Below are 27,535 nucleotides of genomic sequence, written 5' to 3' on the forward strand. Positions count from 1 at the left end.
AAAGATGACATTTAATGGCATTCAGTTACAAAATAGCTTGTATTGTGATGCTATATGTTGTCAGGGGCGTTGCTAGCCCCAAAGATCAATGGCCTGTGCCATGGATCTATTCTGAGGTGCCCCGGATGTCCCAGAGGCAGAGTCAGGCAGCGGGCGGCTGTACTCACCTCCTGCCGCTTGGTCTCCAGATTCTACAGGCATCTCCTCTTCTGGGCTTCTTTCCCTTCTCCATCACCACACCCAGCATGCACAATAGAGACACCACTGCACCCAGCATGGCACCACACAGGGTATCTATGTGGGCATACTGGGTGCTGTGATGCCTTTATGGGGGCATGCAGGGAGCTGTGGTTATATTATAAGGGCATGCTGGGAGTTGTGATGCCTCAATGGGAGGCATACGGGAGCATGGGAGGAGGTCCACTATAAGCTCAGGGGATGCTATGGGGAGACTGCCAAACAAACTGGCAGCGGGCTGTCCACCCAGCAGAAAGCCAGACCAGCCAGCACAGAAGCCAGGTAACTCTGCCTAGTTATGTTTAAATGACACTGCCTATGTATGTGATATGCTGCATTTTTTTGTATTACTGGAGAGGGGCTTCATCCAAAATTATGCTGGGCAGGCCTACTTAGACCGCTGTTAAGTTCATGTAAATGTGGCTCCACCCATGACCACACCCACATTCTGATGCACTGTCACACCCATTTTTCATCTGACGTGCCCAAAAGTGCCCCGGAACTCTTAGGATCCTAGCAACACCCCTGTTGTTGTATAGATTTTTCTACTAGTGGCGTAACCCTCTGGTATTTTAAAGATTTAGAGGGACCTGTGGTGACCACAAAAGAGATTAACTATAAGTCGCCCCAAGCAGAAGGCAGTGGGAATGAAGATTTCCCCATCCTTATTCATACTGGGATTATATCCCTTCTAGTAGATCAGCTGGGAACTAAAACAGCCTCTGCCTCCTGGGTGATATAAAGCATGCCCACATTTCCTAGCCACACAGCATTATGGGCCAGCAAGAGGCGGATAGGTGGAATTTACATCACTTGGGAGCACGAGGCTGGCACTGCATCCAGGTCAGCTCTAGTCTGCAGAACAGGTTACCAGACTGATACCACAGCAATTATAATACAGATGGAGGAGGGTCTAACAGATTTTATATACATCCCCCCTTCTACCTGGGACCACTTGTACTTTACCAAGTTTGTGGTCACTACAGTGTCTATGTAAAGACATGTACATTCTTATATGGAAATACATGGTTTTCTTTCAATGTTCAATCAGTAGTATCGAGCAGCACATACCGCTACTTTGAGTAATGTGGGCCAGCCCTCTTCCAGCACTGGTCCCTGGTCAGGAAACGCCAGCTCATACTCCAAAGAGAAGGTGATTGGCTTCACATAGTCTGCTGTGTCCTGGAGAAGAGGAGGAACATAACCCAATTAGGTGACATGATGTTTTTCTTCAGTAATGCATTCATTGGTCTTTCATTTATTATATTTATTAGACTCTCCAGGCTAAGGATTCCCTGCAGCTACATTCTGTAGCTCCATATATCTAGCAACATGAATTGGGATCGGAGATGGGGAATTCCTTAATGGAGGGCAACTGATTTCCCCTCCCTAGAAAAGTACTGTCCTTTGTGCCTGTTCCCACTGGAAATTGTGCAGAGAGGTATGTGAATAGATTGATCTAGTGATACATTTGTAGGGCTCTAATGTGCTGTGAACACTTTCTGTTTTAGCCTACACAGGAACCCGCCAGAAGCTGCCAAAAGCTTTCGGAAGATGTCAAATGCTTTTCTACAAGTTTGCAGAAAAGCATTTGACCGACACGCAGGCAGAAGCCCGTGTGAACCAATGTCTTACATCTCTTATTAGCTGATCAAACTAATTATTACACGCTTCCTCAAGTTCTGTACACAGAAGCAACTCAAAAGTGTAAAACCTTTAGTGTCAGTGTTTTTATTACTTTTAACACTTTTGGGTGTTTTTATTACTTTTAACACTTTTTGTTGAATGGGTAAGACCCCTGAACCAATTCACCTGGAAAAGGGTGTTTATAAACACTGCATCATCAACATAGGAGACAGTGCTTGTCGGAGAAAATGAGGGGGGAGGTGCTGAAATCCATAGGCTGACAAGCATATAGTTACATAAACAGTTATTAGGGTTGAAAAAATGACATACATCCATCGAGTTCAACCAGAAATATATAGGTTAATGGTAAGAGAGTGAAGGTGGCTACATGCTTACCAACTGTCTTCCTAATCTCCACAAGCCCACATGCTCGGGTAAGAGTCTGGTTGGCCTGAGGAGTAGGACCCCACTTTTTTTTAAAGAGTTTAAAATTTAAAAAAACATTGCTTCTTGCTGAGCATGCAGTGATAGGATCATTGCAAGTTCAGCACCTTGGAGAGTTCCAGCTGTGCTTAGACTGCTGCATCAGGTAAGCAATGTGGCTGCTTACAAGTTAGGTAAAGGTCTGTACACACGCCGGACAGGAGGCAACAATGGGTCCGTCGTCACCTCCCGCTTGGTGGGCGTTCCAGCGACAGTCCGGCGTGTGTACAGTCTGTCGGCAGACTGATACGGCTGTTTCTGAGCGATCCGCTCAGATCAGTTTAATGAATTGTGTGAGCAATAAAGAGCTAATTAACAAACATGGTGCCACATCATTGTCGGGGTGATCAATCAGTGCTGAATGAACTCTGTTTGAATTTCTGACCTATTGTGATCACTGAGCTAGCAACCAGTGTTTCTTAATGTATCTGTTTTTATATAGTTTCTCTACCCTACACCTGTATTCTTTATGTGGGGCATTGCTTTAAGGAGCCTCCATATTCTACTCCATTCATATAGTACAACATTGGTAATATTTAACAATATTTCACTATGACCTAACCTCTCCCTACTCTCACACAGAACCCTTTCCTGGTGGTGCCTAACCCTTAATCCCCCCTGGTGGTGCTTAATCCTAACCACCCCCCTGGTGGAGCCTATCCCTTAACTTCACCCCCGATGATGCCTAATCCTTAAACCCCCCTGGCGGTGCCTAACCCTTAACCTCATCCCTGGGTGGTGCCTGACCTTTATTCCCCCCCCCCCCTCAGTTGGGTAACTAAACTTAACTCCCCCAACTAACTAATCTTAACCCCCCTCGCTTAACCTTAATCCCAGCATCTTGTTTAAAAGGGCACTCAAATTGCGCCTACAAATTGTGGCGTCAAATAGCGGCAACACATACGAAAATAGCAGCTACAAATGATAGCCGCTATTATAGCGTGCACCAGTTTAATACTGTGTGCGCCAAGATTTCTGTACAGCCGCTACAATCAATAGGGGAGATAGCTGCGCCCTTTTAAACTGGCAGTGTTTTCAAATGATCCTCATAATAGTAACTCATATCAGGTAATCGTAACAGACAGATTTACACCCACCAGTACATGGAAGTTGAGCTGCTGGCATTGGCTGTGCCCACTTGTGGCTCTGATGGTTTTAATAAAATGTTTGTCTCCTCCGATGTCATCAATCACAGCACGGGGGGTGTATCGGCGTTCGTCAATTGTCACATTGTATATAATGGCTGAAGATAAACAATGATGTTAGTTATCGTTCTAATCAGTCCTAATATGATTCTATGACAGATCACTACTGTTCAGGATTGTTTACTCAGTAAGATTCTATAATGGTGAAAAACAAAAACCTATTAATAAAGCAGCATATCATGATATATGCTGAAAGCATGCCAGGTCTTCACAAGCAGACATGTTATTATTATAATTTAGTATTTATATATCGCCAACATCTTCCGCAGTGCTGTAAAAAGTATATTGTCTTGTCACTTAACTGCCCCTCAGAGGGGCTCACAATCTAACCCCTACATGTTGACAGGCTGTGTTGAATTTGTGGCGATAATGCTCCCCCATCACAAATAGAGAAGGGGCCTAGATCAATGACTAAGCACATGCCTGGACTGGAATTTTTAAAAAGTATCTACTATTAAAGACGTCTACACCCTCATCTGGGTCAGAACAGATAACAGCGAGGATTGCTGAAAAATTAGTGGATTACTTATCACATGTCAAGTTGGAGACACCTGCAGCAAGTGATATGTTTTAAATAAATATAGGGATGTTTTGAAAATGTACTTATGACATGTGCATGCATATGATTGCATTCACAGAGTAGTTATTATCCTACCTTTGTATGCTATAAACTAAACTTTTACTACCCAACAGCAAACATTTTTTAGAAATCATATTTGGGAGGATAGCATTCACCTTGCTGCATTAGGTGCATTCCTAATCTGAATATGGACCAGGACACTATCTACATAGAATTTTTATGTTCATCTCCTGTTTGTGAGGGTTTCCTCCAGGCACTCTGGTTTCTTCTCACAATTCCAAAAATAGATAAGTTGACTGACTTTCCCTATATTGGCCTTTGACTAAGATGTAGACAAATGTGTGGAATAGATTTTGAGCCACTCTGAGGGACAGTTAAGTGGCAAGACAATATACTCTGTACAGCGCTGGTGAAGATGTCAGCGCTATGTAAATACTAAGGGCTCTTTCCCACTAGGAACTGATCAGTGCATTTTGACGGATCGCTCCTAGTTTGCGTTTAGAAAGGTAACATGAAAGTCTGTTTGACTTTCATGTTACCTTTCACATTAGACAAAGTGTTCCATAGCATTACGTTATAACGCATCTGGGAGCTTCGTAATGTCTAGTGACAGCGTTTTACCGTCGGGTGAATTAGAACTACTGTCGCTGATCAACGTTGCACCGCAACTTCCCGAGGTTATAATGCCTGCACGAAATCGGTTGTAATGTGAAAGAGGCCTCAATAATAATAATATGACTATGAAAGGAATTGGATTGTGAGCCACACTAAGGGACAGCTAGTGACAAGACTATATGCTGTGTAACATGCTGCAGAATATATGTATACATATAGTAAGTTGTAGATATCATTTTCTTGCACAACAAGAACATTTTCAGAACGGTTCTCTGTGTCTAAATCTATCTGTAGCTCCTTAGTAACTGCTACCCTCTGAAAGTTCTTGTGTAAATCCTAATTTCTTTGTCTCTTGAGCACCTTACCTTAACCTAACTTTTCAGCAATGTTACACCATTACTGTAATGTAATGTATCCTCTGTTCTATTGGTGGTAACACAACCCTAACCTGATAGAATCTTTAAAGACTATCTATAAACCCTGTCCTAACCTAATAATTCTTAACATTTATCAGTAACACTAATGTAACCAGGGATTTCTGGGAAGGCAACATAGGCCATGGCCTTGTGTGATAAAATAAGATAAAATAAGCAGAGCGGCAGGACTTGGAGAGAAAAGAGGTCACATGTCAAAGTAAATCGTCTCTCCTGGCTGGTCCATAGCACAGCAGCCCTGCTTTGCTTTGATGCCTGAATCCCAAAGATCCCAATCTTCGTGATGCCAGTTGGTTAGTTGTTAATCCACAAAGCAGTATATTACAATAGTTTATTACAGTAGTCCAAATGAGATATTATAAGAACATGTACTAAAATTCTAGTTGTATCCAGAGTGAGAAAAGGTCAGATGCAAGATACTGTATGTTTTTGAACTGGGGATGACAGGAGCTGGTTAGGTAGTGTAGGTAGTGAGTGTGAGGAATAAATGAGAGTGAGATCCCTAACCTTTAATCTTAACCTCTTCTTACTCCTAAACATACCTAAACTCTTTATTATAAACCCCCCCCCCCCCAAAAAAAAAAAAAACATAGACCTAAACTCAATAAATTCCTGGAACTTCCTAACCCCCAATACAAGTGATACTTACTGCTTTTAGTCCAGCTCTGTGTCAATTTAATGATGTCATTAGCGACTGCTTTAATTGTTTATACTCATTAATCCAACACCAGTGTCTGAGCACAGCTTCCTGCTTCTCTTTCCATGCCAGAAACAGGAACAGTAATCTGCTCTTATTTCTGTGTAAATACTGATTGCTGACTGCACCATCTGATGTCTACAAGTCGCCTTAAAGCACACTTGAACTGAGAAGGATATGGAGGTTGCCATATTTATTTCCTTTTAAATAATGCAGATTGCCTGGATGTCCTACTTAAAGAGAACCTGTACTGAGTAAAAATATTTAAAATAAACACATGAGGTAACTTTAAATGAACATTGCATAGTTACCTTGCCATCAGTTCCTCTCAGAAGCTCACCATTTTCTTCTGACAATAATCCCTTCCAGTTCTGACAATATTTTGTCAGATCTGAAATATATCAGTTGCTGTCAGTAAAATATCAGTTGCTATCAGTTATAGCTGAGAGGAAAACGGATGTACCAAGCAATGTCCATGTTTCCCTATGGCTCAAGTGGGCGATGTTACAGTTTAACTGTGTGCTGACCAGAAAGCTGTTATGGGTAATGGCCATTTTCAAAATAGAGGACGGAAAATTCCCTTGATCACAGTGAACAAACAGGACGCGGGAGAGGAGAAAGACACTGAGGAGTAGACTACATGGAAGGTAAGTATGACTCGTGTATGCTTATTTTGATTTTTAATTTTCATTTCAGGTTTTCTTTAAGCTCTGTCTCTAATAATGTAAGCCATAGACCCTGAACAAGCATGCAGATCAGATGCTCTGACTGAAGTCTGACTGAATTAGACATATGCTTGTTTCAGGTGTGACTACTGCAGCCAAAGAAATCAGCAGGACAGCCAGGCAACTGGTATGGTTTAAAAGGAACTAAATATGGCAGGCTTCATTTCCCTTGCCATTCAGGTGTACTTTAAGGGAATGGTTGGCCCTAAACACTGAGAAAAACTGTTTTTGAGAACTGTGAATATTTTGCTTTTGTAAGTTTATCTTGGCAATTTCCATGGATGGATGGATTTGTTTACTCTTACTCACTGAGCATATTTATGTGTGTAGAAAATTAGCCCATGAAATGAGGCTGCCACTCAATAACATTTTAAGCAATAGCTCCTTGCAATTCTAAGTAATACGATTTTGATGAAATTCAGTAATGAGACCTTATGTGCCTTTCTGCATTGCCAGCCTGTGAGAAATGCTACAAAAATCATACAAAGCTGTAGCCCATCCAAGTGTGCTTAACCATAAAACATTCTTTCCTGTCTCTTTTTCCCCACATATCACATTACCGCTCAGAGGAGAGCTGGAAAGGATGGCAAGTAGACAATTCCATTATTTACCATTCTTGTTTTTACCAAGGAGTACTGACACACAGGGGAGAGGAGCGCCCCCTTCAGTACAGCAAGTATCAGTCATTACAGCAGTTCAGGATCACAACAGGTTATACCTATTAAAATGCTGAGCTGCATCAGACTACTACTGGCATTTTAGATAAATTATAGTAATGTTAGGAATTGTGAATGATATGCAACTTAAACTACACTGGAAGCAATTAAAAAAATAAGGTAGATACATACCTCAGTATTTTAAAGTTTCTCCGAGGGATACTGGATCCTCCTACAATCCACCATTTTTGTGCAGGGTCCCTCTAAACCTATTCTGGGCATGCACGAGTAAGGTCCGCACATGCTCATTAGAACAATTCACTTGGGGGTGAAGAAATAAAGCCATGCATGAGCAGCTTCATTCTACTGCGCATGCTCAGTCCTTACTCGTGCATGCCCAGTTTAGATGCGCTCACCCACAGCCGTGAGCGCAGCAAGGAGATGAAGAGGGTCCCCGTGCTGGAACGGTGGGCTCTAATAGGGTACAAGAAGGTTCTGGATCATCCAGAGGCTTCCGACTGGAGTAAGTACCTAACTTTTCTTTTCTTTTTTTTGGGGGGGGGGGGGGGGGGGGAGGGGGGGGGAGGGGGCTAGGTGTACTTTAATACAATTTTAAAACTCTACCTTTGCTGAGAAATAAGTAATCCCTTCATTTCAGCTTTACAACTTGATGTAGTTGATGCAAAATGTTATTTCCATAGCTTTATCAACTTGTCCATGTTGCTGCCAGTCACTTATTTAGTGCAGTTGTGGAAAATAACTAAAAAGATCTTCTGCTTTGTGTAGTTAATTGCAGAAAGTGTAAATATCTGAGCTATATTTTGTAAAACACAGACTGTCTGAGTTTACAGATGGTTTTGGAAATTCATAGTTGGCTGCTCACTGAAATGGCAAGGTAATTTAAAGAACATTTCATTACAAAAACGGTTGTGCAGCCCTGATTCTTGTTTATAGGAAATTTTAGTGAGGATGGAATTTCATTTTAAAGTTGAACTTCAACAATCCATATGGTATGGAATACATTAAATCTCATTTAGAAATACCATAAAGTCACTTTTAATTTTGATGATCTTGAGGTCCAAAGGACTTCTAATGACAGCAGCGCAATGTTTTTACTTAGAATGGCATCTGCACCATTACTTTCATCAAAGTGCTGGCTCTGTTAGGGAACATAATTCACAGCTGAAAACACTTCTGGCTTGTGACTTATAAGGAGTTCCCCAGCTGCGAATGACCCAACCTCGAGCTGATTGGAGGTTCCACTATAGTCAGAGCCAGTGCTTTGAGGAATTGAGCTAGCTGCAAGCGCAGACACTCTTTTTAGGAAATGCACAGCATGCTGACTAGAATCGTCTCTCCTAATATATCTTGATATTGTTACATAATGACTTGCTATGTTTGCTCTGCATCTCCTATTCAATGTGCTGTATGACTGCGTATCTATACTACTCTTGCTTGTAACATGTAACTGTATACTTACTGGTTCACAGTCTACACCACTGTAATTGTAGCGCACCAGCAAAGATGGTAAGTTGACACCTTATAAATCTATTCTACTAATAATAACAGATCATTTGGGCATATTAGCCAGGATCTGAGCTACTTTATGTGACTTTAATAAACCAAAAAAACAAAAACAAACCAGAAACAGTTGTTCTGCTCTCCAGGCACAACTACGGTGTGAATCATTATGCTGTCGTGGTGGTGAACTAGTCCAACACTAACACTCTGCACTTGGTTAAATAAAACCACAGCAATCTTGGGGTAAGATTGTGAAAATGTTTCTCAATACCGACGATGCCCATATTTGTAAAGTGAAATAATATTTGTGTCTGGGGTGAACTTCAATAATAGCTTTGAATTTCCCTTCACCCAAACTAAACAGAGTGTTAAAAGCTGATACTGATAAATAAAACTACAGACTACCGTACATGGGCAAATATTTCACCCAGAATGCAGAGCGGTAAGAGGCAAGTCTATACTCGTCGTCTGGGTCATTGAAAACCTTAAAACACTGGATGCTGTGGTAAGTATTTGGGAATGAACAGTTTGCCTGGCCCTGTGATTAACTATGGCAGACGCTGGCCGGCAGTGCGCGTCCTTGATCATGCACTCGCAGCGGGAGTTCTCTGCCCATGTGCACTACAACGTTCGACAAAGTTGTGCACATGCACAGAGCACTTCCAGCTGCAGACACCCAATCAAGGACGCACGCCGCCAGCCAGCAATTGTGCATTACTTTAAGACCTTGCCGACCTAGAAGGTACTGTTTGGTGGCAAACAGTTTGTCACAGGGTCAGGCCAACTGTTTGCCCTGACATACTGACATAGGGATGGGTAACATTTCTATGGGTACAGACGAATGCCGGCTTAACACCTGCATGGATTGTTGCCACAGCTATCACATCCGACTGAGTTCTTTATTCAGAATCTCTATCCTTCAGAACTTGATCCTCCGAAGAATTACTCAGATTATCTGTGATGCATACAGTAGCTCACAAAAGTGAGTACACGTCTATTATTTTTGTTAATATTTTATTATATCTTTTCATGGGACAACACTGAAGATATAACACTTTGACACAATGTAAAGCTTGTCTAACAGTGTAAATTTGCTGATCCACCAAAATAACTCCGCACATAGCCATTAATGTCTAAACCGCTGGCAACAAAAGTGAGTACGCCTCTAAGTGAAGAATGACACAAGGTTTCAGGTATGAATGGAGTACAGGTGTATTAAAGTTGATGTTATCGCTCTCACACTCTCACATAATAGTCAGTGTTGTCCCATGAAAGACTGGAGATATCAGGCTGGGTTTGGAGGACCTTAGTAATCAACGTTCTTGCATGGTACACTCATTTATGCACTTACCTACACTTTGCCCTTGGAACTGAGGTGCTTTAAATACTGGTGTGAAACAGATGAATGCTGTCATGCAAGTGGCTTCTCGTCCATTTCTGCGACACTCTTTACTAAAAATGTTGATCTTCGGTGGATCGAATCGAATGGTGGCATTAATTTGTACAACACTGCGAGTCCTGACAATAGAAAACAAAGTTTCATACAATCATTAATGCAACCATGACAAACACAAAGCACAGAGATGATACAGTAATTGCCTTCTGAAAGAGTGATTGCTTCCTAAGTGGGAATGATGAAGTGAAGTAATTTATATGGATTGTGCAGTAAGGTATGATCGGGGCCAGAGTTGTACTTTTTGCCACCCAAGGCCCACTATCACCAGCCACCCCCTGACCAACAGGTAGGGCCGAATTTACCATAAGGCATGTGTCATGCCTACAGGCACCTGATAATAGAAATAGTGGGATGTGGGTGTCAAAAACACCCTCTACTGAAAAGATACAGGAGACAAAAGTGGGAGCCCAATGGTGTAGTATGTCAAAAACAATGGAACGTAATAAAGGTAAGACACTACTCACAAAGGTGGGTTGCAGAGGGGCAACCGACCGCAGGAAGCAGGTGGAGACAACAACCCCGACTCCACTCGGGGTGGTCCCTAGGGACCTGGATGCGGTCGCTCTCCTTGGTAAAAGAAAGGGGACAGATATCCGCCGTGGTCGAAGCCACGTGTGGTCTGTACCCACCCCTCAAACGGGTGAGGTAAGGGGGTATGATTGCACTATAAGGGTATAAGAGGCGCCCTAGTGTAATAAAAGCATCTAAAAGCAGTTTAAAAACGGAAAATAAATTTGAGATAGCTTACCTAAGTGACGAAAAAATCTTTGTATTTTACAAAGGTTTTTATTAGTAGCACAGGCAATGCGTTTCGCAGGGCAGCGCGAAACGCGTTGCCTGTGCTACTAATAAAAACCTTTGTAAAATACAAAGATTTTTTCGTCACTGAGGTAAGCTACCTCAAATTTATTTTCCGTTTTTAAACTGCTTTTAGATGCTTTTATTACACCAGGGCGCCTCTTATACCCTTATTCTGATAATAGAAAGGCAGTTCACTCTGCTTGTACAGGGTCCTGAGCAGAGCGTAAATGTGAGGTTACTCACCCTACTCTCGGTATTCCACTGATGAGATCTCCCCTCAATCGGGGCAACTTAATACTGAGGGTACCTTTGGTTGCCTAATACTTAGGGGCACATGTAGCTACCTATGACGGACAAAGGAAGTAAGGGAGCCAGCAAGTAATGCAGCAAAGATCAGCAAGTAATGCAGACCGCCATTCTCCACCTAAAAGTGAGATATCAGTTTTGGGTAAACTAACTTATAAAGCATCTGAAAAAATGTTTGCTCAACTGTATCCATAAATGTGTCATGTGTATTTGTAAAGTACCAACTACACACCAAAGCAGAACAGCATTTCCCATGGATCCCACCGCCAGGTCCACCAGGCCATCTTCATTCATATCCATCTCTCCATGAATGTTGCAGCCAAAATATGTCAGTGTGGGAGACAGGGCTGCTGCAGCAATGCGCTAGCAAGAGAAAAACACAAATGTAGTGAGGATTAAAATCAGCATAGCAAAGGTTCTGATATGTGAGCAATTCTGAAGACCTATGTGTGTATTGCTGCCAAACATCCTAGTCGAAAGGGCATCTGTACAGATACAAAAAAGCTGGTCTGAAAAGGACAACACTGGCCAATATATAACACTCTTGGGGGTTGATTCACTATAAAAAATAGCATGCCTTATCAGCGTTAACATGCCTTATTAGAGTCACCATGCCTTATCACAGTTAACACACCTTATCAGAGTCAATGCAATGTGACTTATCAGAGTTAAAGCGGATCCGAGATGAAAAACTAACTATAACAAGTAACTTGTCTATATAGCTTATCTAAAGTTTAGATTTACACAGTTTACACAGCAAATCTAGCTGCAAACAGCTTCAATAGAATATGATTATTTCTTCCTGTGATACAATGACAGCAGCCATGTTGTTTGTAAACATTACAAACAGGCAAGTTTATCTGCATCTTCTGTGAAAAAACCTAACCCCCCCTCCTCCTCTCTCCTCCCCTCTGCCTGAAATCTCTGGCTAGTAATACCTCCCCCTCCTCCTGCCCAGACTGAGCCCTTGCAACTGCCAAGGCACTCTGGAAAATTGTGGGCGAGGCTTGTTTAGTTTATAGGGAATTAGAGTATTAAAATAAAAACAAAAAAGTATTTGGCTTGAGGAATGCCCTATATACAATAGGAAAGGACCACAATTATGCAATGAGTAAAAGTTCATCTCGGATCCACTTTAAGGTGCCTTATCAGAGTTAGCGTGCCTTATCAGAGTAGCATAGTGAGTTCTATGAACTTATGCCTGCTAACTGGCAATGACGAGAGCTCCACTCGTCCTGCCCTGAGCCCCTGCAGATCCAATAACTTTAAAGGACATTATCCCCGCACTGTAATTTGGCCTAATAGGCTGCCTGTCAAATTTTCTGTCAAGTGACAGGCAACCTATTGGGCTGATCAAAGTGCGGGGATAATGTCCTTTAAAGTGACTGGACCCGCAGGGGCTCAGGGCAGGATGAGTGGAGCTCTCGCTATTGCCAATTAGCAGGCATAAGTTTGTAGCGCTCGCTATGCTACTCTGATAAGGCACACTAACTCTGATAAGGCACAGTAACTCTGATAAAGCACGTTAATTCTAATAAGGCATGTTAACTCTGATAAGGCATGCTACTTATTACAGTGAATTAATCCTGTTTTGTGTTGAAATAAAGAAAACATTTGTTGGAAACTGGAATGCCTGCTATCAGAAAGGAAAAGTATCAGGCAGCCTGTCAGGAGGTTATGGTTCATCGTAAGTAACAACAGATTTTATTAATCGCATTGGATAACCTTTAATGGCTGTATTTGAGGCTTTTTGCTGGGACAGCAAATTTACACTGTTCTACGAACTGTACACTGACTACTTTACATTGTATGTAAGTGTGATATCTTCGGCGTTGTCCAATGAAAATACATTTATAATATATAATAAAATGTTTACAAAAATCTGAGAGGTGTACTCGCTTTTGTCAGATATTGTCCCTAGTACATTTCATCTTTGACCACCACATTGTAACAGGTTTTATGCAGGCATTCCATCAACCTTTTTTTTCAAGTATTAACTAAACAAAGCTTCTATTTAAAAAATGAATAGCATAAATGATTACCTGCTTATATTTCTTTATTAGGTTCTTTTTTAATCCGTGGTAGATATAGATGGCACCTTTGTGGCCATCCTCTAGTGGTGCCCCGATCACCACATCATTGTAGGAGTCCTGGTTTAGGTCTGGCACTGCAGAGATGGCATATCCAAAGCGTGAGTTTTGTGAGCTGTCTGAGTCACGAAGAGCTCCATCTGGAACAAAGCGTTTCTGGAACAAGAGCACAGGTCTACATTATATCACGGCAAGTCAGCGAGCCCAAGAGGAATGGCATCTCTGGACTTCAACACAACTTTACTCAGTCCAGCCAAAGACTTTAGCTCAAAATCAAGCAGTGCATGGCTACCTTTGCAATGGCACAGGAAAAAAAGGTCCCAGACATAATTGAGGTTAAACCTTTCCCTAAACATGCTCCCAATGGCCCGTAGACGCACGTGCAACTGTTCTGCCCAACTATCATTCAAACTTGGTCTGTTGGACAATAGTTGGGCGTGTCTCCACCACTGGGAAAAGGAGGCACGGATCTACGCAGCTCCGATCATGTGCGTAGCCTGGAAGTTCTAATTGATGGGGATTTAAACTTCAGAACTCACATCTCTGCTGTGGTGGAATCATCCTATTTTCACCTTATGAACATCGCAAAAATCAAGCACCTCATCCCCCAGAAGATCTACCAACTTTAGTTTATGCCTTCATTACCTCCCGACTGGACTACTGCAATGCTCTCTACACTGGCCTTCCAAAAAAAGGACTTGTACCGCCTACAGCTGATACAGAATACTGCTGCCAGACTGCTAACCAACCAACCCTGTCACTGGCACATAACGCCAGTCCTGCACTCCCTTCACTGGCTACCTATAGAATGGAGGGTTCTATTCAAGATCGGCCTACTGACATTTAAATCCCTGAATAATCTGGGCCCTGGATACAAGAAAGATATGTTGCAGCTGCGTAGCAATCCCCGCATTCTCAGATCCGCAGGTTCTAATAATCTAGTCATACCCAGAGTCCACTTGGAAACTGTTGGTCCCAGAGCCTTCTGTCATGCTACCCCTACGTTTTGGAACTCCTTACCTCAACAGATCAGGACAGCTCCATCTCTAGAGGTGTTTAAATCTAGACTGAAAACCCATCTGTTCAGTTTGGCATTTGCAGAAATATAACTTTTGTTGTGTGAATACTGCATCCTACTACCAATTACTGAATCTGAGAGAGCCTAAGAGCTTTGAGTCCTATGGGAGAAAAGCGCTGTAGAAATGTTATTGTATTCTATTGTATTGTGCGTACACATAGCAAATGACTAGACGAGCGATGGATAACAGGCAGTTTGCCTGATCCAGCCGGCAGTTCAACTCGCATGACTGTTGGGCTGATATCGTGCAGTTGGCCACATGTACAAGTCGTTTAAAAAACTTGTACTTGTTTTGCTATATCGTGCAGTCCGTCGTCCGCTTGCATGCACAGTATGCAGATGAGTTGGTTGTTCAGTTTGTTGATGTGCGGAAAATACAAGTTGTGCAATCCATGGTTTTATGGTCGGTCAGGTCATCGAGTTGGTCATGTACTTTTGTTGGACATGTGTATGAGCCTTAACTCCCACCCAGATTTTAATTCATGCATAATTACATTATTATCCAATCAACATGCTTTTATTTTGGAAAAGTGACACAGAAAACTCTCAACCAATTATTAACTTTCTACTTTATTTCCAAGCCTATGCTCATATTTTAGCCAATCTCAATGCACAAATGGCCATGGCTGAGATTTATAATTTTAGTGTATTACACATATGATGTCATATCTTACACATGCTCAATCTATACCAACCAAACAAACATACATTTTGTACACTTTGAAAGAGGTGTGCACCAGGAGCAGTGATTGAATAGTGTAATGGTATAATACACCACCTTTTAAGTAGGAGACTGGGGTTTGAGCCCTGGTTTGATCCAATACCTTTATGGTAAGTAGCCATTGGGCAAGACCCTCTAATGTCCTCCAGGGTGGCCTACTGACCGTGCCTTCAGTGGCTGCAGCTCACAGAAGAAAAACACCATATTGCCCATATGCAATTAACTTTTTCTCCTGAGTTTTCACCTAGGTGATATTTTCAAAATTGACAATAAAATGCCATTTAAGCCACCAGCAAGCAAGAAAATACTCAAAATAATTTTGATTGTACTTTTTCACCTAATTTTTGTAACTTTTTGTATTTTGTAACTTAAAGAGAGTCTGAAGCGAGAATAAATCTCGCTTCAGACCTCATAAATAGCAGGGGCATGTGTGCCCCTGCTAAAACGCCGCTATAGCGCGGCTTAACGGGGGTCCCTTCACCCCCAAATCCCCCTCGATACACCGGGGGAGCGCTTCCTGGTTGGGGCAGGGCTAACCGCCGCAGCCCTGCCCCACGCGCGTCTGTCAGCGCGTATCTCCGCCTCTCCCCCGCCCCTCTCAGTCTTCCTTCACTGAGAGGGGCGGGGGAGAGGCGGCGATGCGCCGCTGACAGACGCGACTGGAGGCAGGGCTGCAGCCGTTAGCCCTGCCTCCAGGAAGAGACAGCCAGCGACTTTTTCTACGACACACTTTTGCGGGGGGTGGGTTGGGGGTGAAGGGACCCCCGTTTAGCCGCGGGATAGCGGCGTTTTAGCAGGGGCACACGTGCCCCTGCTATTTATGAGCTCTGAAGCGAGATTTATTCTCGCTTCAGAGTCTCTTTAAGTCCTCAAAAGTTATTCTAAATCAAAGATGAAAAATTATCTCCTAGGAGACAACTCAGGAGAAAAAAATAATTGCATATGGGCCTATGAATGTTAAAGAGAAACTCCGACCAAGAATTGAACTTTATCCCAATCAGTAGCTGATACCCCCTTTTACATGAGAAATCTATTCATTTTCAAAAACAGACCATCAGGGGGCGCTGTATGGCTGATATTGTGGTGAAACCCCTCCCACAAAGAAATTCTGAGTACGTACTCTTGCCAGTTTCCTGTCTGTGAACCCTGTTGTATTGTGGGAAATAGCTTGTTTACAGCTGTTTCCAACTGTCCAAAAAAAAACATGCAGCAGCTACATCACCTGCCAACAGTAAAATGTCACCATGTAATAAATGTCAGAATGTAAATCAGGGATTTAAAAGATTTTACAAGGGGCAAACACCGAATAAATCATTTATACATAATTATTGTAAAAATGAAACACTTTTTTATTACATTATTTTCACTGGAGTTCCTATTTAAGTTTTCATTTAACATTAATGCTTTCTTAAAAAATACTACCACCTCTCTTTCCATATACAATTACTGCTATATATACAATATCTATACTCCTTCCTACTATCACTATTCTCAAACTTGCCCATACCCATGTCTGTACTAGTCTTCACCACTGCAATCTATCCATTCTGCAAACTATGCATTACTCAATGGGGATAAATTTGCTTCTTTAAAGGGAACACAAGTCTAAATACTGGAGTACATGTCCTCTCGGCGCCAGGCAGTTCGGTGCAGGGCGAGCCAATTGTTGGCTCTTCCTGCTGTCGCTAAACTCCCCATTAAATACTATTCCCCCTCCGAGTTGACACAACTCAGAGGGAGATGTAATTTGGGGTCTGGCAGCCACTGAAGCCCCGAATTACCATTACGCGGGGCGCGCAGCATAGCATTGCTGCTATGATGGCCCCCAGCTGATTTGTAAATACTGTACTTGGAATGAAAGTTGGTTTCTAAATACATTTTTGTAGAAAAACATCTATTTAACATTTGTATAACTTACATGGTATATTGTTATTATATAACTAAATTCAGAGTGCTCTGATATATAGATCACTAAAAGTATCCCTGAACAATGAGTGTCTTGCACAAGTCATTTGGTAATGTATAACATGCTTCACATTATTCATATGGATACCATTGCACCGCACTGCTAACATGATGTAAATGTACCATTACAATGTAATCATATTGCGGTTGCGATGTGATTGTATTGTCCCTCCCCCTGCCAGCCAATTAGTGTGATCGACTGTCATAGGCTTCAGCCTATGACAGCGGATCACTCCCGCAGTTACAGAGGGGACAGCCATGTCACACGGCTGTCCCCAGTACAGCGCTGCTGCCGATCGCAGCGCTGTACTAGGTAAGTAGACGGCGATCACGCTGTCTAACAGACTGATGATGGGGGGGGGGGGGGGAGGAGATGCGCGCGCACCCTGTGCGCAATCTCCTTTAGTAGCCGGCTCCAGGACCTGACGTCAATTGGCGTTAGGCGGTCCTGGGGCTGCCGCCGCGACCACGCCCCTTGGCGTGGGGCGGTCTTGAAGTAGTTAACTTGCACACCACCAATTAAATCAAGACTACATGTTAAGATATTTGGAGGATGCACCCCCCTCCCCTCCAGTGTTTGTCATGGGCACAGCTTTCCCTAGATATGCCTCTGCCCCCCCTCGCCCCGTTTAATGTTCATGTAAACCAAGTTCAGGAAGTTTATTTAGAAGGTCAATGTGATATCCTCCATAGCTCTCTAAAGTAAGATGTAGTTTAAAAAATGACCTTTTCTTCGTTGCTCCAGTGTTAGGAACCATTTGACATAATGATTCTACTATTTCAATATTTATTCCTGCTTTCCTTTTTGTTCAAGATAAAATGCATTCTTAGTGCTACTTTAAAGAATCTTAAGTGCTTGTCTGGCTTATCTAAGCATTGGAAGCGTATAATATATGCTTCCTGCTTGTTTCTACAGAAGAGCATGGGAAATTTGCATTTTTGAAGAATTTCAATTACTGTTAGTAAAAAATACAAACGTTATTACGGTACATTTTATTAAATAACGTTATTAAATACTGTCCCACAATATTGTTTTAGAGTTTGGTAGTAGCAAAATGAGCATTTTTTCTGCTGTAAAAAATTTTGTCAAGAACGATAAATGTCGTTAAAAAACATTTCTGGACTTTGTTCCTTTCCACAGCACTTTAGAACATACTGGTACTTAAAACATCAGCATTATGTGCAGCCAGTAACACACATAGCAGCAGCCAATCAGATTTCAGGATACTGTACTCAGATCATGAAACAATGGACTGGTACTTTTCAAAAACATTTTATTTTACCCTTCCGAGTAAATAAACGTATGTGTACTTAAAGGACAACTGTAAAGAGAGGGAGGCTGCCATATTTATTTCCTTTTAAAGTGAATCTTAAGCCACAATAGAAAAAAAACAGATACTTTCCTATGGAGAGGGGAGACTCTGGGTTCTATAGAGCTTTTCCATTCCTCTCCTTATCCCCTCGTTTTGCAAACTCCTCCGTTCAAGCTTCGGAAGTCTATGGGAGCACTCGGGCTTCCAAAGACGGACGGCTCCGTTCTGCGCATGCACAAGTGCACGAAAGATCCGACTGGTCGGAGACTGCTAACGGGGGAGCCAGTGCAGGAACGACAGGACAAGGTGAGGAACGGAAAGGCTCTATAGGACCCAGAGCCTTCCTTCTCCTTAGGCAAGCATCTGTTTTTTTTATTTTGGCTTCAGACTCCCTTTAAACAATACCAGTTGCCTGGCTGTCCTGCTGATCCTCTGCCTTTTATACTTTTAGCCATAGACCCTAAACAAGCATATGGAGATCAGGTGTTTCTGACATTATTGTCAGATCTGACATCTGGAACTAATCTCTGCTCATAGCCATTTCTGCATAGCTCCAACAACTGTAAACATGGCATGGCATAATAGCATCATGGCTATACTTCCTGTACAGCCAGGTTACCTGAAAGAGACATATGTGGCGAGAGCCTTCAGCTAGGCTGGCACAATACATTGCTTACACACAGTGGAACAGGTAATGTACATTGCCTTTTCTGAGTACCGTAAGGGGGTGCTGGTGCCTGATTTTTTACTGGAGGGTGGAAAATCATTGTTTACAACTAAAATACTTTAGCCACATAAGGCTCAGTTCACACTGCTACACAAAAGGCCCTGTTTGGCTGGATCACAACGGAAAACTGGCAGTATATGGACCCTATATTACTAATAGGATCCGTCCAGGACAGATCCATCTGATCCGTTTTGGTAAATGATCCAATCTGCTAAATTTTTCCAGACAGCAGATGCATTTACCTTAGAAACCTGTGGTGGAAATGCATCCACTCCGGACTCCAACCACACACAAAACATTATTGGAGCAGACAATGCACTGTACCTTCTGAACGGGCCATTTGTGATCCAGCTCAATGAAAACCGAGCCAACACAAGGTTTACTGCAGAAGACCTTAATGTTGTGAAACACTGAATGAAAAAGGAGATGAAGCTGTGGAAGCTAAGATGGGTGAAGTATTCATGAAGCTATGACTTACCTCTCTCATAACATATACAGAGACTCGGCCACGCTCCCGCCCCTCGCTGAAGAACATGGGAGCTCCCACTAGCAACACGTCTGTTACCCCATCAGCATCCACATCTACAGAACCAATCTCACTGCCGAAATATGATCCAATCTAGTGAGGAGAAAAGGTGACATGATCAGAGATTTTAGGGATAGAGGCTGAGAGTCTTGGTGTCTCGTTTTTTCTACATGTAGCTGTTGAGTATATTTACTAACCTGCTCTCCTCGAAGAGACTGGTGGATAATAAGGTTGTCCATGCCCTGCATGCTGAAGATGATCACTTTTCCCGTGTGATTAAATCGCGGAGCTCCTGCTACATACAGCCTGACACGCTGTGGTGTTATCACAGAAGTGACCGTATAACCTGTGCAGGGAGACCAAGAGAAGTGTAAGGGTCATGTCACTTTAAGGCACATTAAACATTAAGGCCTGGTGCACACCAAAACCTGCTAGCAGATCCGCAAAATGCTAGCAGATTTTGAAACGCTTTTTGTTATTTTTCTGTAGCGTTTCAGCTAACATTTTGCGGTTTTGTGAAGCGTTTTTGGTGTAGTAGATTTCATGTATTGTTACAGTAAGGGCCTTTTTCCACTAGCCTGCGATTTGCGATTTGCTTCTGATCGCAAATCGCAAGGTACATTAAACTAATGGAAACTGCAGCAGCAATTTCCATTAGTGCGATCCGATTGCGGTGCGATTTTGGCCAAAGCGCAATCGTCGTCCTGCTGCGTTTTGTATGCGATTGAGCTGGACTATAATGAGTATAGTAGCGCAATCGCATGGTGGAAATTGAAACGCGGTCGTGATTGCGATCGGAATCGCGATCGCAATCGCATTTCATAGTGGAAAAGAGCTGTTACTGAACGGCTACTGTAACAAAAAACGCCTGGCAAACCGCTCTGAAGTGCCGTTTTTCAGAGCGGTTTGCGTTTTTCCTATACTTAACATTGAGGCAGAAACGCATCCGCAATCCAAGATCTGCAGCAGCCCGGGAGTATGCGTTTCTGCGAAACGCCTCCCGCTCTGGTGTGCACCAGCCCATTGAAATACATTACCCTAGCGGATCCGCACCCGCAAGCGGATCGCAAACCGCATCAGAACCGCTCTGGTGTGCACTATGCCTAAGGCCTCGTACACACACTCAACAAAAGTCATTTGAAACACCAGACATGTCAGATGACAATTGTGTTACAAATTGTCTATTATAAGTGACAGTGACATAGGAAAAAAAATGTATAGTGCATTTTCTGAAACAAATGTACATTTTATATATATATATATATATATATATGTATACATATATATATATATATATATATATATATATATATATATATATATATATATATATATATATATATATATATATATACATATATATATATATATATACATATATATATATATACATATATATATATATATATACATATATATATATACATACTTGCATTTTACATAGGGGCCCCCAGCAACATTTTGATGGGTCCCCACTAAGCTCACACCCTTTCCCTTGCCTACCTTTGGTGACCCTCACAACCTGGGAACCCATCCTGCAAGAGCCGTACAACAAGTGTGGACGTCATAATCTTCACACCCATAACAAGTGTAGCCACAAAAACACCTGATCTGAAGGATGTACCCCTTTATTGGAGGGCGTGAATGTGTGTTAACCAATCAGAGCCCTGAGGACATTGTTGTGACTTCATCAAACTGATTGGCTGCTGTGGGTTACATGACATCATTTGTGTTTACACTGGGTTGCTTATTTGTTATACTGATAATCAGCTGATTCAAAACCAACAACACCTAGAAGGGTTAATGAATCCAAGAGAGGATTCCTCAGAATGGGATGCGGGATATGGCTTAGGATTTCTACACATATTTTGGCTCATGGCTGTTGGCTCCCTGCCTTCCACAACATTATTGTACAAGCCTGAAGTACGAGGGTAAGGCAATCTCTAATGCAAGTGTAGCTCTGGGCTCTCACACGTTCGCCCCACAGCCAGCACTGGGTCTATGGTGCGGTGAGAAGCTCCGGGCACCGGGCCAGGCCTCTATTCCACACAGCGTAAAGCAATAAGATTCATCCTGGACTTTGTGGATATAAAACACTTATTTTCCTCCCACAATTTTCCAATAGATGTTCCAACTCACAGATCAGAATTCAGAGCTAGCCATTAACTCACTGCTCTATATCATGGACAGAAGATATCAGCTGTGAATGAATATATATATATATATATATATATATATATATATATATATATATATATATATAGTCAGGTACACAAAGACTTCGATTTTTTGCTAATTTATTGTAGGAATATGCTCATATATAGAGAAGACCTCAAGACCATGCTGGATGCCAGTTTCTGAATGACCACAAGACCCAGCATAACATTCCAGATGCTGGCTGTCCAGTGCTGATTTATAATAGTGCAAAAGAAATTGCATCCATTCATTCACTACATAGTAGTCAAATTGCCCTGCTGAGGCAGTACACAGCAATTTGACCGTTTTTTATGGCAACTATACAGTGTGCATCACACGCATTGCTAGGGTAGCGTTCGTTACCCTACAAGTGCTACATAGTTGGTGTAAGTAGCTGTAAAATTGATGTGCACAGGTATCATTTCATCACTATTCAAAGCAGCTATTATATCAAAGCAGCATGGACAGCCATGTTATCACAGGAAAAAAAACACATATAAGTAGAAAAATACTTGTTTTACTCACATAACATATGTATTGTTCTATCCACGTTTTGATTTCAGTGAATTTTATACAGTAAATAAAGATACAACTGTTCCTGGCATTTTCCATTTTGACTTCTTCTGAAATACTGTCATATTTAGCTTGCTTTGTAAACACATGTGAGCACAGCATAGGCTGGATTTCAGCAGCTTTTTCCTTCTCAGCTTCAGCCTGTCACATTGAACTGCACTCAGACAATTAGTAAGGAGCAGGAACGTGGGAGGGGTCATGATAACCTCCCTTCTCATCGGGAATGTACCAAATAGAGCAGGCTGACCGAGATAAGATTTATTACAGCCGAAACATTTAGGATTATAATCTGAATGCTTGCAATGCAGGGTTAGGTGGCAGGCTGCATAATAAACAAAGCGCAATGGGTAAATTACATTTGATTGTATGGATGGCAATCCCACTTTCACTCATTCCCTTTGCTCCTAAGATTGATCTTTACCACTTGAGTACCAGCACCCTCTGCCCCCTTAAGGATCAAAGGGTGCTAGTACAGTAAACCGCCGCTTCCCGACGAATCGCCGCTAAAATCCGCCGCTCCCGCCGGTCACGTCGCTCTGTCCCCGCCGCAGGCTGCTCTGCCAATGGGAACGGCTTACATGAATGACAGGGCCAGGAGCCAATGAAAACGGCTCCTGCCCGGCTCACAGTGCTCTGCCGTCATAGAGGTGGCAGGGCAGCTGATTGCGGCGGAGACAGAGCGGACAGCGCGGCGGGGACGGGCGGGGGCGCGCGGTGAATGGGAAGTAGAGTTTACGGTCGGAACCGCAGCGCCCCCTGCCCGTCGTAGATTTCAACTACGCCGGTCCGCAGGTAGTTAAGCTAAATTTTCTGATATTTTGCTTTTTTAATCGCCCTTGTTTCGGTCATTGCATTTATATTAGGTTATTTCTCAGCATTGTTAACTGCATTGTTTATAATACTGTATTGTTTATGATAATGCATTGTTTATAATACTGTCTACTGTTATCAATTATTAACATATTACCAACTAATTAACTGAAGTGTTTGGACTATTATGAGTTTAACAGCATGCTTTATTTGGTTGTAGAACATAACAACTAACATACGATAATAACTACACTTAATCTAAATCACACATCTGTGATTTGTAACCTGCAAATCAAGTCCAGGAGGAACTGAGCAATCAAATCTGTGCAGTGTTGTGAAAGGGTCCACCTGCACCCAAGGCAGAGATGCTAAAGTGTGCTCTCCACCTATCAGACCTTGGTTGCTTGTTCAGGCCTCAGTCAGAGGCCTCCCCCCCATCACTTACATTGACCTACACTGACATTAAGATGTTACCCCAAGCTCCTTCTCACTCAGTCAGTTTGACTGAGAGAGGAACTACTTATTCAACCAAGTAGAAAACATCAGCTCCAGCGGCCTGTTCTAATCAGCACACTGACAGCAGAAAAGTATTAAAGAGATTCTGTAACAAAATGTTCAGCCTTATTTCTTCTATCCTATAAGTTTCTATACCTGTTCTAATGTGGTCTGGCTTACTGCTGCCTTCTAGTTGCACTGTCTCTGTAATATATCTAATCTTCTTTTCTTTGTCAAGCCTTGTCAAGCCATAGAGGAATGCATTGCCTCTGCTGTGATAGGGAGAAGTTATGCACATCCCCTCCACGCCCCCTGCAGGCTCTGTGTGTGTGCTTTGTTTATTAGTCACATACAGCTCTCTGCTCTCAATTTCAGCTTGTCTGAGGGGGAAGGGAGCTTCCCATGCTGAGAAACTTAGACTCCCTGACTGGAGTTCACTATGTAATAAAAACTTGTAGAATACTGTAACATGATATATTTATACACAAACATTACTTCCTGGTTAGCGACCATGTTTTTTGTTTGTAAACACTGCCTAAAACTGGTGATTAAAAGCCAGGATCATGGTGGGGAGCGGCGGAAATGGCAAAGAGGGATCCAGGAGATCACAGTGACTCGATTGGTATGTTTTTTATTGTACAAATCGGACAGTACAGATTTTCTTTAAGTCAGTTAACACACATTGTTTTTTTCTTAGAGCTGAAGTTTTTAATTCTTCAAAGCATTAGTGAAAATTTGGCAATAACAGATAATAACAAAGAAGAATTGCAATAACTGGAGATTTCTTCTTGGCTGACATCCTAGTTGTTTACTAAGTAAAAGGAATTCAATTTAGGTAAAATTGGATGAGCCATGCAGGCTAAAGGAAATATAGACTCCTGTCCTGCATCTTATTTATTGTAACTTTTACTGGCATAAGTATGCGGGGAGGCCGATTCTAGCCTTTATTGGATGCTTTCTAGTGCCAGGTCAGTAGTAAATCTAGGAATGGGGCGACGACAGCACATTAAAAAGAAACAAAAATATAGTGATGGCCATATTTTCCAGGATTAAATATCAGTGAGTAAAGACTGCATAGCTTTGGTAAATGCCAGGATGAAGTGTTTTCTTTATCTTGTTTTTCAGCAGCTCATTTCCCTCTATATCGCCAACCAGAGATGGCAGCTCATCCACACTTTTATCAAATAAATGCATGTGGCTGTAAGCCAAAGAGGTCATTTTTCACCCTCTTCCTATTTTTTAGATAGTTCTCATTTAAAATCCTGCCATTACTGCTCAGGGGCTCTGTGGACAGCACATTCGTTTGCCTACACACTATGCTTGCTGCTGCATGTGATCCAACTGCCTTACTATATGGGCATGTTCCTACTAACCCTGCGTTGTAATGGAACGTTACCCAAAGGCACTTTCTGCACTGTGTTTCTAGATAACGTGTGCGATAATGAGTATGTTACCATAGCAATCTTCATGCCTTGAAAAATATGGTAATGTGCAGAGTGTGAGTTGTGTTAAAGGGACTCCGAGCACCTCTCATGGGCATGCCTTTAAAGTGACTCTGTAACAAAAATGACAACTTTTTTTCTACCATCCTACAAGTTCCTAAACCTATTCTAATCAGTTCTGGCTCACTGCAGCACTTTGTACTATCACGGTGTCTGTAATAAATCAATGTATCTTTCCCCTGTCAGACTTGTCGGCCTGTGTCTGGAAGGCTGCCAACTCTTCCTGCTGGTCTGTTCCTCTATGCACACTCCAGTGTGTGTTTTATTTACATAAGCCAGCAGCTTCTCTGCTATCTTATCAGTGATAGAAGAGAGCTGGATAAAAATCCTCCTCTGTTGTGAAAGTAGCTGGCTGACACATACTGAGGAATTACAAACACAGGCACAGGCAGAGCTGTCTGCAGGAAGCCTGTAATGTTCAGTGCATGAGAGAAGCAGGGGACAGAAGGTAAACACATAAATGATCTTTTGAGATTCAAAAGGAAAGCTGTATACAGCCTGCTTGTGTATGGATGTATTTTCTATGTGTGGACATATTGTACATCAATCTACTTCCTGTTTTGGTGGCCATTTTGTTTGTTTATAAACAAACTTTTTAAAACTGTTTTTGACTACTTTTAATGCGGCGAGGAGCGGCGAAATTGTGACAGAGGGTAATAGGAGATGTCCCCTAACACACTGGTATGTTTACTTTTGTGCGATTTTAACAATACAGATTCTCTTTAAGACTCCGACCAGTACTGTAAAGTACTTAAAGATGCATACCTCTCTGTAGCTTGTGCTCTCCTCTTTCATTTGATCCATGAATTGCTGTTCCACACCAAATAGTTTTAGTTTGATTTCAATTTAATAATCGCGGCTGCCATCTTGGCTATGTTATAACTTCCGGGTCACCCCTGTCTTCTCTGTTAGAGAAGTGCATCACTGAATAAACCAGGAAGAGGAAGTGACACGCATGGCCATTGTAAGAGGCTCCTCCAGAGAGGTCATAGCACGACTTTGTTGGAAGTCGTCTGGCTTAAAGGGAACCTTAACTGAGAGGGATATGGATGTTTCCTTTTTAACAATACCAGTTGCTTGTCAGTCCTACTGATCTCTTTGGCTGCAGTAGTGGCTGAATCACACACCTGAAACAAGCATGCAGCTAATCCAGTCTGACTTCAGTCAGAGCACCTAATCTGCATGTTTGTTGAGGGGCTGTGGCTAAAAGTATTAGAGACACAGGATCAGCAGGAGAGTCAGGCAACTGGTATTATTTTAAAAGGCAAAATCTATATCCTTCTCAGTTTAGGTTCCCTTTAAAGGCATGCCCATGAGAGGTGCTCGGGCTTTAAGCCCACAATGTAGCACAGGCGTTACGCAAGGCACATAGTGTGAACTTAGCCTTAAAGTTTCTCACAGGTTCTGTGAACCAATAGGAAGTCCTGGCAAGAGATTTGGCGGGTTGTGGCGAGAGCAGACAGTGTACAGTGGCTACAATCAAAATAATAGAAGCATAATGGAAAAGAAAAATAGAAAAACAGAGCAAAAATGAAGACAGAAAAAAGGGAATATTTGAAGGCGAAGAATAAAGTATACAAAAGTAGATGATGTCAGAAGATAGAAATGTACAAATGATAAACAGGAAAAAAGGAGTATACTGACCAGAAGAAAGAATTATACAGATGGAAAAAGAAAAAGGGATGTTTTTGTCTATTTATTTAGTAAAATATAAATATAGAGTACTATATTTTAGTGTATTTATATAAAAAAAAGTTAAATTAACTCTCTTATATATAGGTAGGAGGAGACATACGCTATCAATCACTACTGTTTTAAAGCAGACCTGCAGTGTCTAAGTAACAGGGACACTAACTTTATAAGTTACAATGAATTACGATAGCCCACAATTTCCTTTGTTCACCCATGCCCCCCCCCCCCCCCCCCATAGTACACCATATAAGGCAAAGGCCCTGCCCCATTATGCAATAAGGCCATGGTGTTATTTCTGGAGTCTGGGTTACCTCCTCCACAGCCCAACCTCCAGCTCTGTGGCTGCAGTGTAATCACGCAAGAGTTCTTCTCTCCTCAAAGAGGAATGTCGCCTGATTAAAGAGAGTCTGAAGCCTTCTAAAAATCCTCTTTTTATTTGACATTTATCTTCAGCAATATCAGCAGTGCTAAAACGCTGCATTCCTGCGGCAGTACGATGTCATTA

General features: G+C 42.1%; 1 protein-coding gene across 2 annotated transcripts in view; it reads right to left on the bottom strand.

The window, feature by feature from the left end:
• Positions 1–27,535, bottom strand: part of ITGA11 (integrin subunit alpha 11) — a 213,612-nt gene that overhangs the window by 52,860 nt on the left and 133,217 nt on the right. For both annotated transcript variants that reach the window (XM_068275048.1, XM_068275050.1), the window contains 7 exons: positions 19,960–20,108; positions 19,715–19,855; positions 13,385–13,588; positions 11,575–11,705; positions 10,131–10,297; positions 3,444–3,589; positions 1,309–1,419 (listed from right to left, as the gene is read on the bottom strand). In XM_068275048.1, coding sequence (XP_068131149.1) covers positions 1,309–1,419; positions 3,444–3,589; positions 10,131–10,297; positions 11,575–11,705; positions 13,385–13,588; positions 19,715–19,855; positions 19,960–20,108 — 1,049 coding nt within the window. The remainder of the gene's footprint in view (positions 1–1,308; positions 1,420–3,443; positions 3,590–10,130; positions 10,298–11,574; positions 11,706–13,384; positions 13,589–19,714; positions 19,856–19,959; positions 20,109–27,535) is intronic.

This window comes from Hyperolius riggenbachi, chromosome 3 (genome assembly GCF_040937935.1).
Source record: "Hyperolius riggenbachi isolate aHypRig1 chromosome 3, aHypRig1.pri, whole genome shotgun sequence".
In the NCBI taxonomy this organism is placed as follows: domain Eukaryota; kingdom Metazoa; phylum Chordata; class Amphibia; order Anura; family Hyperoliidae; genus Hyperolius; species Hyperolius riggenbachi.